At 38.7% G+C, this 16,940-nt stretch overlaps 2 protein-coding genes and 1 pseudogene across 2 annotated transcripts; 1 reads left to right on the top strand and 2 right to left on the bottom strand.

The window, feature by feature from the left end:
* The first annotated feature begins 592 nt into the window (after positions 1 to 592).
* Positions 593 to 3,549, top strand: LOC141845873 (putative serine/threonine-protein kinase PBL11). Its single transcript, XM_074733879.1, has 6 exons — positions 593 to 806; positions 1,504 to 1,895; positions 1,983 to 2,118; positions 2,382 to 2,518; positions 2,630 to 2,753; positions 3,169 to 3,549. Exons 1-6 carry the CDS (start codon positions 746 to 748, stop codon positions 3,504 to 3,506), a joined length of 1,188 nt encoding a protein of 395 aa, XP_074589980.1. The 5' UTR covers positions 593 to 745; the 3' UTR covers positions 3,507 to 3,549.
* A 630-nt stretch (positions 3,550 to 4,179) lies between these two features.
* Positions 4,180 to 5,496, bottom strand: LOC141828366 (uncharacterized; annotated as a pseudogene).
* A 4,868-nt stretch (positions 5,497 to 10,364) lies between these two features.
* On the bottom strand, positions 10,365 to 16,675 carry LOC141841084 (cysteine proteinase inhibitor 12-like). The gene is made up of 4 exons (XM_074729210.1): positions 16,475 to 16,675; positions 14,089 to 14,308; positions 12,610 to 12,755; positions 10,365 to 10,660 (listed from the first exon to the last, which is right to left on the bottom strand). Exons 1-4 carry the CDS (start codon positions 16,658 to 16,660, stop codon positions 10,526 to 10,528), a joined length of 687 nt encoding a protein of 228 aa, XP_074585311.1. The 5' UTR covers positions 16,661 to 16,675; the 3' UTR covers positions 10,365 to 10,525.
* Between the last annotated feature and the right edge of the window lie 265 nt (positions 16,676 to 16,940).

The raw sequence follows: 16,940 nt of genomic DNA, 5'->3' as shown, positions 1-16,940 counted from the left end.
AAATTTATTTATTTAAATAAAAATAGAAAAATATATATTATTAATATTTGAACACTCGAACAATATTTTAATGATCTATTACAACTTCAATTAAATAAAAAATGGATTAACTGAATTGAAAAATCTTTTAAAATTCTTTTTCAATAATTAGAAAATCTATGAGTAAAGATGCAATTTTACATGTTTTTCTAATATTTTCAAATAATACTATTACAACTTTAGTAAAAAATAAAATATGTCATTCTATCCCATGACGGTTTTACGATTGTTTATGAAGAGGTAAATCGAAAAATTACAGTTAATCGGATGGAAAAGGTTGTTTCAATTTCATCAAAATTTAATCATTTTCCATTTTAATAATTTTATTCCATCGTAATCAATTCAACTATGCCCGGAATAATAATAATACTATAACAAATCAAAATATGGTTGGTGTGATATGAAATCAATTACTCTTTTGTAGAATTATTTCCTCTCAGGTCAGTATCATTGAACTTCAAATATTTAAACACTTTGTCGTCTCCGATGCTTAAGCATATTTAGACGATTTTTATCTCTCTTTTTTTTCACAATTATAATCAGAAAGCAAACTTTGAACCAGTCGAGAAGCTAATTAAGACTTTTTAATGGAACGTCTTTTACACTCTTGACGCGAGTGAATCCTTCGAAGTTTCAACTGTAGAACATAGATCATTGTCTGTGAGCCAAGAGGGAATTGGGAAGGGCTGTTTGGGTGCCTCTTCCGATGGGGAACCACTGTGGGCGTTCTTCTAAGACTGCAAACGCCTCTACTCCTCATGGTTCAAGTAAGATTTTTTTTTCTTCCTCTGGTCTTCCATGTTTCTGCTCTTTGCCTCTTTGATTTCTGGTTTTGTTCCCTTTTTATTTCTTTTTTGGATGAAAGTCACAGCAATTTGAAAAAAAAGAAGAAGAAGAAGAAGGAATTTTCCTTAACCTTTTCCATCTTGTTGCTGAGTGATGCGAAATATGAGCTCTCCCCATGTATAATCTTATGATTGAATTGTGTTCGTTTTCTCATTTATTTTACTTCTGTGGAAATGTTCCTCTCCAGATATCTTGCGTGAGAAAAATTACTCAAATAGGGCTTTGGATGATACTCTTGTCCTCTCAGTTACCCGAAACAACTAAAATGAAGAACATTCTCACTTTAGAGAAGATGCCTGACCTAATAGGAAGCAGAGTGACAGGACAGTTTTTCCTAAATCTTGATTTTTTTTTTTAATTAGCGTAGAGCAGTTGCTATGCTTGTTTTGGGCTTCACGTTGTTTGAGCATTCTATTTTCAACGATTTGAGTACGAAAATCTAGGCCTTTCTTGTTGATTAATTAATTGATAAAGCAAACATATAAATCCAATTTCGCACATTTAAGCAAACTACCAACTAGTTCCTGATAGCGAATTACTTCATTTTTCCTGAAAGGAAACTTATTTGCCAAGTCATTTATATTTGGAGAGGGAACTATACTTGTATGTAATTTGCAGAGAATCCGCTGTCCACGCTTAGTGATTCCAGTCTAAAGAAATCATCTAAGAAAACTTCGACTGGATCAGACAATTCTGTTGCACAGTTCAAAAGTGAGGCATCAACCAATCTGAAGTCCCTTAACTTGGACTACCACAATGCTGCTAGTAACAATTTTAGCGAAAACGAAGGATCAAAAACGGTCGGCCTGAAGTCCTTCAGCTTGACTGACCTCAAGAATGCTACTAAAAATTTCAGCTCCACTTCATATCTAGGTGAAGGAGGATTCGGTTGTGTCTTCAAAGGGTGGATCGATGAGCATACTTATGCTCCTACTAAAGCAAGAGCTGGAATTGTGGTTGCCATCAAGAAACTCAAACGAGAAAGCAGTCAAGGATACAAAGAATGGCTTGTATGCAACTGATACTCACAGACACTTGATGTTCTTATACGCCTTTTGGGTTTGGCATAAGAGTCACCTCCATTGTGATACCTGCAGGCAGAAGTGACCTATTTGAGCCAGCTTCACCACGAGAATCTTGTCAAACTTATAGGCTACTGCTCGGAGGCGGATAGCAAGCTTCTTGTTTACGAGTACATGCAGAAAGGCAGCTTGGAGAACCATTTATTCAAAAGTATGTTTCTCTGACATTAGCTCTAAGACTTCCACAGGTTATACTCAACATGGGAATATCATTTCATCTATCGATTCTACTGAGGATTCAATTGAAATTATGCAATTCCTTTTGTTATTTTATATTTGGTAACATTGATCTCATTGCTTCTATGCCATGCTTCTGTCATGAACGTACTATACACTCCCACAAGTTACAATTTTGATATTTCTTTTCGTCTCTGATTATTTGTGAATGAATGCAAATCGGTTTATGCACGTTAGGAGGTGTACAACCTATTCCTTGGCCAACGAGGGTGAGCATTGCCATTGATGTTGCTCGAGGATTGTCCTTCTTACATGGATTAGAAACCCAAATCATATTCCGTGATTTAAAGGCCTCAAATATTCTCCTTGATTCGGTAGTCTCTACATTGACTTGCACTGATTCAATATCCTGTTTAGCAAACTAGTTGTATGAGTTCCTGAAAAAACACATGGCATGGTGAGTCTTACTAGCAAATACTATGCAGGATTTCAATGCTAAACTATCAGACTTTGGCTTAGCTAGGAATGGACCCACTGGAGACAAGAGTCATGTCTCAACTCGGGTGGTCGGAACTCGCGGATATGCTGCTCCAGAATACATTGCAACTGGTAATTAAGCCCTACTCCAACGCAAATAAGTATACTACTTGGGCTTGTTAAAGGGCATTGCTTGTTTGTTACTGAAGTAAATGTTCTCCACAAAGATAAATAGTTATGCCTGACTTTGGTATCCTAGCCCCTAATATAAATTATTACTGAAATAAAGACCATATATCATACAATGGCAATACTTAGAAAACAAGATCAAAATCTTCTTGTTAATTACAAATTTCAATATTATGGTCTCTAATATGGTTCAGTAAATTAAGTCAACTAGCATTTTCCTATCTTCTCATGGTAACCAAGCCATCCAGCAGCCAATCATCTTGTACGTCTTCTTGGTAACCTTAAAACATAATGTTTCTTTCATAGGATTATTTCTTCTCATTTTTTTAAGCCCATTGAATACTAGTGTATGTGGCAGGTCATTTGAGCTTGAAGAGTGACATATATACGTTTGGAGTTCTATTGTTGGAGCTCCTATCAGGAAGGCGAGCAGTGGACGAAGACAGTGGGGCTTCAGAGCAAACTCTTGTGGACTGGGCGAAGCCATTCCTGAAGAATAAAGGAAGAATGTTGAGGATCATGGACATAAGATTGGAGGGTCGCTACTGTAAGAAAGAAGCCCAGGTTATTGCTTTTCTTGCCTTGCAATGCTTACATCTAGATCCCAAGAGCAGGCTCAGCATGACAGATATTCTTCCCATACTAGAAAAACTTCGCGAAGGCAAAGACAACATTACATCTCATGCAAGGGCCTAGTCATGTTAGCAGCGAACAGATGAATTGCATATATACGGAAGTGGTGGTCAAGAACCAATCTGGATGTCTTGATATTTGGTTTTGGATTATCTCTAAAATTCTATTATGAGATTGAGAGATGCATGAGTTAAATAGGATCTGTTGTGTGAATTCTGAACATGATCGCTGCATCCTCTGAACTATAAAGGTCTGTAGGTTCCGACTAAACTTAATTGCAGAAACTCTTCCACAACACAAGGAGACCAAGTTTGTTTTTGATAATCTAGAAGCAGCGAACATGAAGTATACGATTAGCGGAACTATTTAACGATTCATGAAAACTAAGCCAATTGATTCTTATGTTTTGTATGTTTTATGCTAAATTGTCTTAGCTCCATTACTTGCCTAAAACCCGCACAAACAATAAGGTGGGCAGAAGTTAAAGAACTCGTTCACGATTGAGTATCGCCATGCACCATATCAACTACTAACATTGAAGAATGAAGATAATTGCAACATCTGTCCTTACACACCCCATTCCTTACAGTACATAAAAGCGACAAAGGCTAAAGATTTGGACACACTGGTTTGGTTTTTTATTACATAGTTTGTTATTCAAAAGTTTTCTGTGGACAAGTGACTAAATTCCAACCCCACAAAACTTCCATGAGAGTATGCAACTACAATTCCAGAACTAGAAGCGAAGCCTCTTCCGGCAAGTAGGCGACGACAGCTTACAACACAAGCCGAGGAGGTCCGCCACGAGCTCCTCCACCAACTCCCCCAGCAAGTGAGACTCCAAACAAGCCCTCACCCGGCCCAACTCCCACCTCTCTTTCTCCGTCCCCTCCTCCCACACCTCCTCCACGCTCTCCGCCATCGCCCGGCTCGCACACCTCCTCCCCGCTCGCCACCACGACCGCCGACCGCCCAAGTCCTCCGCCGTGGCCTGACCGCTCGGCATTGGCTCCATTACGTTCCGGCGTCGGGTGGCCTCGTGCGCCTTCTTATGATTATCGACATCTTCTGTATTACTGATCGCATTAATATGTAATTTATGTAGCTGATTAGCCTCAACCGTGCACTCAACTTGGAGACTTACCCGTATGAAAAACGGCCATGCGGGATGGCTTCACGATTCGAGATGCGTCGGCCGGGCTTCCTTCGTTATCTGCATTAAGATTCGTGAAAAGTTCGCGTGATTACCGGTTTTGCAACGGCAACAAATTCATCAACGCGGACCGCTACCTACCCTCTTGGGAAGGTTGCGACTGTGACCGGGACCGATACCGAGGCGACGATATCGCGTCGAGCACCGACACGGGGCTCGGCTGCTCCCCGTTACACTCGCTCTTCGCGTCCCCGGCGCTTGTCTCGATCTCCAGCAGCCGCTCCGCCGTCTTCTTCCGGCAGTGGAGACGACCGCGTCGTCCGCCTGGATCTCCGCCGTTCGGATCGCCTCGATGATCCGCGTCAGCGCCTGGAGGTCCTCGTCGCACTTCTCCAGCGCCCGCAGCAACTCCCTCCGCTTGTCCTCAGCCACTGCCGGTGGCGGCACGTCGTTGAGACCCATTAGCCTCGCCACCGGGGCCGGAGGGGTACGGGGGCTGTCCGGCGACGCGGGCCCCGGCTTTGTTCGCCTGATCTCCTGGGGTATCGCCGGACTCCTCGGCGTCTCGCTGGAGTGCCGCATTTTCTTGGCGCCTTCGACCGCCGCCTCCGGCGGCGGAGGCGTCGATCTTCTCGGAGGCGGAGCGCCGGGGTTCTCCTTCCTTTTAACTGCAGCACAACGGCGAACCGCATAATTAATTACGAAGGAGCTAGAAGAAGGGACGGCGGAGCAAGGAGCAGCTGTGAGGTTGCTACCGGAGGTGATGCGTCTGCGAGATCGGTTGTGGTGACGGGAGAGGAAATGGAAGATGCCGGACATGCAACCGATGCTGTTCGGGCGGTTTCCCGATCCAACCTCACGGCGAGATGAAGACGTCCTCACCGTTTCCACGTTTCCCATCGGCACCTGATCTCTCGCACGCTCTGACGCTCTTCGTGAGTTCAGAACTGAGGCGGAGAGCTAGTGTTGCGGAAGCAGGGGTTCTTCTTTATGCTGGCAGCATCCGAAATTACGGAAACGCCACCCAACAAAATTTGCAATGTTAGACTAAAAATAACAAAATAGAACAGGAAACTGATGTCCGGAAATCCAGCAGAAGGAATCAGCGAGGGCGATCCAAATGGACGAGAGGACGCGGTGTCCGGATTAGCTTAATTTGTTGGGTCTTCAACGGAGATTCGAGGGGGGAAACAAAGACTGGAAATTATAAAGCCAGTAAAGTGCGGAGGTAGCAATAATTGAGGGAACTAGCTGAGGAGACATCGCCCACGTACGTAGTCTTCCTGTGCAACTTCAATTAGGCATCCAATGACAAATATTCTGTGGAGATGTTGTACCAGTACCACCATTAATTGAACATGTTTTACGCCTCTCCAACTCCTATGTTTTGTCTGATAATTATGTCATTCAATCAAATAGTGGTATCAGGTATAGGAACAAAAGGAACATTTTATAAAGTCTGGTCTTGATTTAGATGGAGACTGTATCATAAAGATCGAGCATGAGATAAAGGAGCTACAGGGTTGAGTTAGCATTCATTCTTAGTCTAAAACCTCGTGTGTGCATGTGTGTGTGTGGATGAGTAGATTTGTTCTCGTAATCATCCACGGCACCATATATAATCTTGATCCTAAGTAACGTTGAAAGGCCAAAAGATTACCAGGCATATCTAACCTTGTTAATCTATGATAACAAAGAGAAAGGAGGAGCTAGTCCTTAATATTCAATCTCCGACAGAGTGAACAGAGAAAGGCAAAGCTGCGCTTCTCACGGAAGAAAGAGAGAGAGAGAGAGAAAATGAGAAAGAAAAGAAATGACAGAGCGTGGAGGGCATCATTTGATTTCAGACGTCCACTAAGTTTTGCCGAGCACAAAAGATGAAGGTGAGCAAGGAGACTTCACAGGTAAGATGAGCTCATGTGCCATCATCTGTGATGAAAGGCAAAAGCTGGACGAGAAGATATAGTAACTGTTCAAAAAGAGATGCAAGGAGCAACGCATGCTACAGATAAATGATTTAGGGCCGGGCACAAAGACACTGAACATGTTTTCAATTTCGTGACACATGAACACATAATTCACTTGCGGTGAGAGCTTGTGCTATACCACCGTGAATGAGCTACGAAATTCTATAGCAAGAATTTGTGCTTTATAGGCTATGTATGAACTCTCTATATCGGAGAAATGCAAACACAAAGCAGTGCCATGTATGTTGCCAAGCATCACAAACTTGGAAGGTACCTGCTTATTGAAACAAACTTCCCCCCAAAAGGTGAAGACAAATCACATGGTGCTTTCGTACTTTTATTTCTTTTGATCAGATAATGTGGCTGGAGAACCTTTATTTACTAAGTACGGCAAAACAATTAATCTAAAATAGTTGAAACCCAGTTATTTGTTTTGTTGTTGGATTCCGATAATGATGGGGAAGATTGCCATGGCTCGTAGGATGTAGTCCAAGTAGCTGAGGAACAGTGTTCAATTCTACATTGAGGCTCTGTGGCTTCCTTGTTCCCTGGTTGAGTTAGAAAGGTTTTCAAGGTCAGTAATGGACCAACAACCCCCACCAACTATGCAGTCACCTGTATTGCATGCCTGTAAATAACTTAATTAGTCTTCAATTGAAGTGCATAATGTGACACCGTTTAGAAAGTAATCATTTTGAATTGGGATGAGGTTTCAGATGAGCATCGCTCAAGTACTTCCCTAGAGTTGGAGAAACTTGTTTTGCTCAACAATTTACTATGTCCTGAGAGTCGCAGGTTTTCCCACAATTGGAGGTTTTCCCGAGAGTTCGTTACAGTTTTTCATTTGTCCCGAGACCTGGAACTGGAGCTTCCATGAACTGTCAGACCTAGTAAAAATTAAGGGAACCCATTGATTGTTTTTGTGTCCACGAGAATCTGAAAGATAGCAGACACAAAAGAGGGAAACTATTTGGGTTTGTGGCAGCGAGATGTAGCATCGATATGTAAATCAGAAAGTTTTCTAATGTTGTAAAATAAGAGCTTTTTTAACATTCTCTATAAGAATTAAATTTAGCTCTTGTTAAAATTATATTTTATTTTTAAAAAATAAATTTACTGAAAATTTTAAATAATACACTCTATCTCTCACTCTCCTTTATCCCTTTCTGAACCATCTTCCTCTTGATGGCAGACTCATTTCAACATCTCATAAATTATATTAAGTTCATTGTTTATTCACTGGCACAACACTGTAAAGGCAGACTCGAGTTTTTGTTGGATCAACAGTCATGGGCCGTATTACCTCGAGCACGATCTATGAAAAATTAAGTTGATTTAAGTTTAATTGCATCATGGTACAACAAAACTTCGACTCTTATGCAGATCATAATTACTGAAACATAATAGCATTATTCATGAAACTAGAAAGCGATGATGGGGACGAAAACAACGGAAAATGTATCAAGGGCTACTCTACTGTTAAACAAGTGCTTTAAATCGTAGTGCAAGAGAAGCACCAGCACACACTTTAAATACCATGAACGTGCTGATATCAGAGGAAAAACATTGAGTTCAAGAACAATAAAAGCATCAAAATGAGTACTATATTTAAAGACATGATTCTGTTTTGTGTCATTTCTGTTCTTCCTGGAGAAGTAAAAGGAATATAGACTCAGCAGGCCAAGATTACTGAAACATGAGAAAGAAAATTGAGGGCGTGAGCGCTCTTCCTATCTGTTGTGGAGAGGATTAGGTCCAGTGTTCACCCTCCTCTTCTCCTCTTCAATAACTTCAACTCCTCTCTGCTGCGTATTTCCTCCAAAGCTTCCATTTTTTTGTTGAATAGGTTTCCACGTGGGGAATCCAAACTCTCCTCTGAGTCTTCCAGAGCGACAACCACGAGTACCACAGGTCATCAGCAACTGCAACAGCAGCATCAGCAGAATTACAGAACAAGTGATGTACTTCCTTGCAACCATCCTTCTAAGCCAACTCTCATGGCTTTGACAGAGCCAGAGAACGTGTAAAGAAGTGCAGTGTGGTGGATGCTGGAAGTTTCACAGCCTTTAACTTGGTGAGGGTGGTTGAGTAATGTTGGCAGGTTCCTTGAAGTCTGCAAATGTGTTTGTTTTCCGTCAAGCTGGTTTGAATACAGCCACACCGTGAATGGGTGTTGGTGCTTCTTGTAATTAAAGTCCATGTACTCTTGTTCGATGGAAGTTTCTTTCAATTCTAAACTCGAGACTGCTTTTGAGTTAGAGCTGCTAACTCTTAGTTCCATACATATATTTATGGGAGAAAGATCTACAAAGATTTCTGGTCAAATGTCGGTTTGAAACAATATATATGGAATTGGTTGAAAACTAAAACAGGGAAGTAAAACGAGCTTCTGTTTAAAGTGGTGTTTAAGCATAAGTTACATCGATCAAAATGATTGAATTTTTCATCAATTAATTTGGTCTGTCTTCAGATGGGATGATCAAATTGATTAAACAAACATCCATATGCATGCTCCAATCACTAGAGACCTTGATGTGTATTCCAAGCACTTCGTTGTTGGACTGCAGCTGAAGAAAATGCCAGGAGGCAGCAGCCAACAAGGTAAGTGTGGCATAGAGTAAAGCAGTCGACATGGGCCTAAAACTATGGCTATTTTTTGTGAAAACCAACTTCCCTGTTTTGAACGCTTATTTTACCATCCAGTGAAATTTTCTCAGTTTCATTTTTCGATCCGAAACAGTTTTGCCAGTGAAAGAAAAAACCAGTACACAGAATAGTTGATTAAAAATTTCTGCATCAGTTTGCATTACTCAGAAATGTGAAAGGATACTTTTCGAGCTTTTCTTTAATAAAATTTTTTTATAAGATCATTTAAAAATATGTAGGATTACCATACCAAATTAATCAATCAGTCAGTCGAACCTAACTGCTCCACCTATGAAGGTCATTTATTTCACTTTGGAGAACGGACTTGTACTATCCTTCAAGTCTTTATTATTATTATTATTTTTAATCATCAGGTTTTAATCATCACTATTTACTCATAGAAGCATCATGCTCCATCTGAATATTAAAATTGTGGACCGTAAGATGCTCCAATTGAAAATTGAATAGCAACGTTATAGATAATCCATCGTCCTACCATTACCATTACACTGTGCCCCGGGATACTTCAAATCTTTACGTTTACATCCTAACAGTTAGGATGTAAATATCTATGAAACAATTATTCAACCTTCATGAATGCAAACTTTTAATAGTACAGCGGTGATCTCAACTTTGCATTTTAACATGTGTATGTCCATTAAAAGTTGCCCTTACAGATATATTTATCCATTACTTAAAATGAACGTTATAAGTTGATGATTATTCACAACTTCAAATATAAATCCAATTCCAGCAACGAGCTCCGAAATATCATTTAAGGGGAAAATATAAATTCGTTAGAACAATTTATCCTGTGAAAGCTTTACAAGTCTGATGGGTTAATATAATCAATTGAATATATCTGAGGGAAACTGGAAAGAGTATTTGAATTTTATAGGAAGTGCATGCACCAGTTGATTATCGGAAAAATTAGATGCATTTTTAGCGTCGATTTTTTAAATTTCTAACAACAATATTAAAAAATTAGTTGATCCATTAATTAGGCTGCTACAGTTTGTTTAGTATAATGGCAAACTTATCGTTATTTTACCAGAACTAACTTCACCAGACCACAGTGAATGCAAGACGTCTTATTGTTTGACTTGATTGCATGACTATCTTCAACCAGATGCAGCAGGCAAACTCACAATCAACTCATTCTGTACAAGCATATATATTCTCCATCGGCTATTACTTTTTAATAGTACCAAAGTGCACAAGGCATTCACAAACACTACCAGCAAGTTGAGGTCACCCAAAGTCGTTACACAACTATTTATTTGTAGCAAGTACTTTGGTTATTCATTTTTGAACTCCTAATTCTCCTGTTGCATCTGATTCAAAAGAAAGTTACCTTCCAGGTTCTTGTGGACCTCGACCTTAAATTTCTCCTCCTTGCTTCCTCTCTTTACTTTAAGGAGCATGTCAAACTTTGCAGTTTCTTCAATCACCTATTAGTTAAAAAAATCAAGGATAAATCCATATAATCAAGGAAGTGATTGCTGGATAAAGATCTTTGTTTCTCTGCTGTAAATTATCTAACACATTCATTTCAAGCATTTCAAAAAGTCTTGAGATGAAGATCTAGGAGATTTGTTCCTAAAATGGGTTCAGCCATTTCAATTTCAAAAGGTCTTAAAATGAAAATCTAGGAAAGTTTTATTACCAAAATGGATTCAGTCCAAGAAAAAATAAGCTAAAATAGCAGATAACTAAGAAAAAGTCAAAGGCCCAAAGCAAGGGAAAACAAGAGACACTCTGATTGAGCTAACTGGATCAGACAGCCCAGATTACTCAGTCAATCCTCACGGGTTGATAAGTTCAATTGGGCTTGTTAGTGTGATTGGTCCGATGGGTTCAAACTAGCCAGTCGGTCTGATGGGTCCAATCAAGTCAGTTGGTTCAGCGTATCCAATTAGGTCATTCGATTTGGTGGGTCTGATCAGCAGTGAGATGCAGACCAGTCAGGTCAGGCAGTCCAATCAGATTGATCAAATGTGAATCCATTGGGTCAGATGTGAATGGGTCAATCTAATCGGTCCGAATGGTCCAGTTGAGATGGGCAAATCAATTAGCCAGGTTGAAATAAGAAGTCAATCTAGCCAAACAAGTCGTTCATACTGGACAAGTTGGCTAGGCCGATGAAACAAATAGCACAAACAAGATGAGCCATAAAAACTTATGTAGAGAATTCTTTTTATAAAAATTATTCCTCAAGTATTCTGTATACATTAAGATATTTTTACCAATCAATCATAATGAAAATTATTCTTCATTTATTTCATTTCATGACCAGGTATTTTTATCAATCACACATAAAGATAGTTATTCTTTATTTATTTCATTCATAATCAAACAAAAAAATACATATATCTTATTGGTTATTGGTTACGTATCCCTTATCTACTTATTCCCTAAAGATAACTATGTTATTCTTTATCTCTTCTATTCCGTGAACCAAATGCACAAATCAATTCTCATGGATTTGTGTATTTGGTTGACAAGAATAATCATTTTGGTCCCATGAATTCCCATGGATAAGTTTTCCTATGTTTGGTTAAACAAATAAGCTTGGAATATCAATTCAATTCCCACGGAGTTATATCCTTTAAACATCATTCATAGTTATTCCTCGTGTCGTTCCCAAAAAATATCTACTACTATTTAAAGATCCAAATAGTGTGTATTCCTACACCATTAAACCAAAAAAAAAAACCTGTTACTATTTCAATATCTGAAGAGTATGTATTCCTACACCATTCACCTACTCAAGAAATTTATAATTTGATCAAGCCAAATAGGATGGGATGATGGAGGCAACGCACTGAATAGAACCGGCAAGCTGAATGGGAGGAGTGGCTTGTCCTAGCCAAGCAAATGGGGAATGATAGGGGACTGGATGAACCAAGCAAGCTGCAGAATGCGAAGCAGACCATGCAAGGTAGGCGGGCTGAATAGACCAAGTGGACTGACCAATTGTACAGGCCAAGTGATCTACTGCCTTTTAGTTGGCTGATATTTTATCAGAATTATTCCTGACCTTCCAATAAGCTAAACATATTCCTATTACAGTGCCTATCAATTTCATTCCTAGGACAACTATTCTGTTGTCTGTCAATTCCATTTCTCGAACCAACCATATAATTAATTAATAAGAGAGAATTTGTATATATAAATTAATGAAATTCAAACAGCATAAGAAATGTCAACTGCTAAGTATAGAAGCCTTTGTCAAGCTGCTCTATCCCCCTAAGAAAAATCAGTTTCTCCCTCAAATTAATAATTTTCAGAATAACAAAATGTGTGAATCCTACCGCTTTTACCCTTCAGAACTACATGTGAAACAATTTAAAAGTAGCAAGCATGTAGCGAGGAAAAAAATAGTCAAAAGATTCCAGACCTCTGCCTTTGCATGGAGGACCTCCAGCAGCTCGTAAGGAAACAGGGAATTGGACCTTTGTTGGATGGTCTTCAAAGCATGGTCTGCTGCATCTCTGACCAGAGGATCATTTACAGGAACAGTGCGCAAACCAGGACCAAGCTCCTCTGTCAAATGATAATACTCACTGAGAAATGTGGAACCATTCTAACATAATTGACAGAAAATAATATGATTGTACTGGATACCCACTGACATTCGAACATTATACAAGCTTCAAACTCTTATAGAGCAAGACGAGATACAAAATTCCAACCTAGAAGTAATTAAAAATAGTTACACAAGGTTCATGCAATCCCTATACAAAAGCCTGGTTGGTGCACAGCATAAAACCTATCAAATGACACCTGAATATGAAAGTTTGGATATTTGTTATGCCGTAACTAAATTCAAGAAGACAATGGTTACTTGCTAAGACTTTGGAACACGAAAACAAACTTAGAAATGGAGAAATAAGAAGGATCAAGTATTTTGTTGTCTTGACGTGATAAAAATGAGTGACAAGAGTTAGCGTTGCTAAAAATTTTGAAATATACTATCAACAATGGCATTGGAAAGGATGGTCTTTACCTTTTCTAGCAGATTTGTCTGTAAAAGAATGCACCAAACCAATTCCATAAAATTCATGTTGTGTTCGTGGTGACAGAGAAGCCATTGTAAAATTGAGGATTGGGATCAACCTAGGATCTTTTTTCAGAATCTAGTTTGATACTTAGATAGGAAATATCCAAGACAACTAATGGAAGAACCATGATATAACACCATATGTATTAAAATAACATTATATTGCTTAACATAAAAAAGGAATTGAATTTATGAGACATCACATGATATTTTCAAGAAGGGAAGAATTTTATGATAATGCCCTATCATATATGAATTTGCTCCCTCTTTACTTTGAAAGAAAGAACTTAGGGACAATAGAAAGAGAAGCAGAAAGCAAGCAAGGAAGAAAGTTCAACATTTGTATTTTCATGTTGTTTACTAGGGAAAGAAAGGAAATGGGAGAATGAAAATTCTATGATCCAAATGTGAAGAACAGATGCAGTTGTTGATCTGAAATATATAAGTTGGTAAAATGAGGTGTTTTGTTAAAAGAAAAAGACTAAGCTGGTCATTCCAGTTTCAAATCACTCTTCACTTTTCTCATTAAAGATAAATGAACTGGGAAGAAAGGTCGTGATTTTAATCTCTCCATTCTCCATCTATCTTACCCAAATTTTCTGTTCAAATAAATAAAACTTTAGCCCAGAAAATTGCAGCAGTTACAAAAGTGAAACTTAGAAGTTACTCTTACTCACTAGGCAACCTGCCCATAGAGAACAAAATAACGAAATTTGCAGTGATAAACCTAACATAGTTAAATCTTGTGATCACTATAGATTGCAGTAATACATACAAAACTCCTAGGGACTTCAGAATTAGACTATATATTATTACCTCGTTTAGCACCGAGGTCAGAAGTGGTAAAAGAGGGAGAGTCTCCTATATGCTCAAACTCTTGAAGCTCTTTAAAGTGGAGCCACGGCTTCACCCATACCTTGGCTTCATACAGCTTCTTCTTCCCTGCGTCGATTGCCTCCAAGGTCAAGTGATGAAGTGTTCCTGCCACAACTTGCTCTTTTGCCTTCACCACTCGAGTAAATTCCAGAAGTCTATTCTGCGTGAGCAGAAAAGAAAATTTATCAAAAGTATTGCAACAATGCTCCTACATTCTCTAACTGGAGAGACAATGAGTGACCAGCTTTTAATGGATATCATTGATTTCAAATTCTCCTCATTTCACTTGGAGTATTTTATTTTAACTGAAACGAGGATGGTGTGAACTTTGATTGGAATCAGCAGCAAACTTTGAAATGTTGCTTCATGATCAGTTTTTATCTTTGATGTAGTTTTTTTTTCTCATTCGCAAATTTTGGGCATTCTCCTATCCTAGCCATTTCCTATTTTTTACTTTCTGATGAATTTAGTCAACCGAGCAAACCCACAATACCTTGAAAAGGAGAGATCTTTCAACAGTAATAAATTATAAAACACATGGAGTAGCACCCATCTAATTCCCCAAGAAACTAGAACCTAGATATGACAATTAAATGCACATACCCAAATTTTTTTAATGCAAAATGACTTGACATTAATGGAAATAATCCCCTGAATCATCTTGCCTGCAGAAGATATGACAGTCTGCTTTGAATTGGGTACAATTCATGTATTATTTTTTTTTCTCTTCAGATTTGAAGCTATTTTAAATGTGCAATAAGGAAACAATAAGGAAAACACAAAGAAATTGGCTAACACGCACTAACTCACAATAACTCTATATAGGAAAAAACAAGAAACAATAAGGAAAACACCATCAAACAAAATTTTGGAGAGCAAAATATTACTAGATAGTTCATACTTTGTACATATATATATATACACAAACCATGTAACTAATTCTCCTATAATTGTTGAGAATAATTATATAAAAAATTATGGAATTAATCATCCAACAATTGTGGACTAATTTTAACAAGATGACTCCACAACTTCTCAGTGACAATTTTATTTGCATGGTCCTCAAACTAATAGCAAGACGGTACGAATTTGCAAATGTAAAAGATGTGATGTTGTTTGGTCTCTGTCAATTAAAATCAACAAGTTACTTCTTAGATAAAACATTAGAGCAAATCAGGTAAGAGATTATCCTCTAATCTCCTTCTTGTAAGACTCTCAAAATATAATGCTGAAAGTGACTTAGATTGCATTCAGCAAGATAAAACAATCATCAGCCATTACAGATGCTTTCATAAGTAACTCAACTCAAATAAGACAGTAAGTCTTGCCAGAAGATGCTTTGCACAAAGTTCTGGGACTACAAGATGTCTACAACACATCCATTAATGCAAGAATTTAAACTAATCTCATGCTGGATGGAACAACCCATCTAGCCTTATGGATGATGTGGGCATTTTCATAAGATGATGAGATGACTCAAAACGAATTCAAGAATTTCACATCTATCATAGATCCAAAGGATATCCTAACATAAGGATGATCTATATCCTCACAGAATTCAACTGTTGGAAAGGGTATCCCAGCAAAATTCCTTCATCGGATGAGTTTATGAAACCGTAACATATGGATGATCTGCATCGTCGCAGGATTCAACTATTGGAAAGGTTATCCCAGCAAAAGAAGTCGGATGAGTTTGTTGTGCCTGTTTAGGCCTAGCATTGACAATTGAATGAGGTATAAAAGCTTGATATTTTATTCCACAGTGGAAATTTTGCTTTAAACGGAGATCCACATAAGATATTTATACAGTTCTAACACTTGCTTTGAGCAAACACTTGAGCCTGAGGGTAGCTAGTGAGATCATAAGAACTCCGTGATGACTAACTGAATGATGTAGTTGAAAAAGTTGCAATTCTTTAGTTTGAGAAGAGAAATGATGGAGGCAGCTTAGTCACGAGTTGACAAAGGCAGCAATAAGCAATAACAAGGAGGAACAAGAGGAAAGAGGCACAGAGATATAAGCGTTTAGACGAATAGATGAAGAAAGAAAATTAGAATTTTGAGCAGTAGAATGGATGAGGAAGGACGTCACACTGAATTGGTGATCTCCCCTAAGAGGTATGATATAGAAAACTCGAACCCTAGGACAGGATCGGCTCTACCTCAAACTAGATTTTGGGGATTCTACCAAAAACTTGAGAATCTTGTTTATTTTTTTTTTAAGTAGAACATTATACCACACAGAAGTAACTGACACAGCCGCGGATAAAGCGTCGCAATGATTCAGATGAACTCTTTTCAACTAAGGTGAAGAACACAAAGGTACCTCTTTTTTGTTGTGCTCCTCGACAGCGAAGCGGGCGAGCTCCTCGAGCTCGGCACTGTTCTGCGCCCCATCCGATTCTCTCACATCTCCAACCATGGATGCAAGCGCAAGCGAGAAGAACAGGGAAGCGCAGATCAGAATGAGGGCGACAAGAAAGAAGAGGGCTCGGCTAAGTGGGATGAGCATTTGATGCCACGCTTCGATAGCAAGTTTATAATGACTATTCTGGGACCTTATTAAATAGGCATCGCTTTGGCATCCGTCATGTTCCGCGCGTGTCGTACAACGTGGTGCAGTCGCGGCCGTCGGATCGAGAAATCACAAGTAGCAAGAAACTTAAGAGTTAAGAAACAAAGAAAGTAGATTTACTCGAGTAAGAATTGAATTTCGATGGAGTCTAGATAATATCGTCGTATAAATGGACAAGAAAAAAAAATTACATTTTATGGATAAAAAATGGAAAATA

The sequence above is a fragment of the Curcuma longa genome, chromosome 1 (assembly GCF_044706935.1).
Source record: "Curcuma longa cultivar G26 ecotype Majalengka, Jawa Barat chromosome 1, ITB_CL_G26_1.1, whole genome shotgun sequence".
Lineage (NCBI taxonomy): Eukaryota > Viridiplantae > Streptophyta > Magnoliopsida > Zingiberales > Zingiberaceae > Curcuma > Curcuma longa.
The sequence above is the reverse complement of the archived record's forward strand: the minus strand, read 5'-3'. Positions and strand labels throughout refer to the sequence as shown.

Bases quoted from the DNA above. Each gene is read 5' to 3' on its own strand.
- LOC141845873 (XM_074733879.1), top strand. From the start codon at position 746: ATGGGGAACCACTGTGGGCGTTCTTCTAAGACTGCAAACGCCTCTACT. The intron at 2,119-2,381 runs GTATGTTTCTCT...TATGCACGTTAG, and splicing joins GGAGAACCATTTATTCAAAA to GAGGTGTACAACCTATTCCT. The intron at 2,519-2,629 runs GTAGTCTCTACA...AATACTATGCAG, and splicing joins CAAATATTCTCCTTGATTCG to GATTTCAATGCTAAACTATC.
- LOC141841084 (XM_074729210.1), bottom strand. From the start codon at position 16,660: ATGCTCATCCCACTTAGCCGAGCCCTCTTCTTTCTTGTCGCCCTCATT. The intron at 14,309-16,474 runs GTACCTTTGTGT...CTGCTCACGCAG, and splicing joins AGGAGCACAACAAAAAAGAG to AATAGACTTCTGGAATTTAC. The intron at 10,661-12,609 runs GTCTGGAATCTT...TTTAACTAATAG, and splicing joins TCCTCCATGCAAAGGCAGAG to GTGATTGAAGAAACTGCAAA.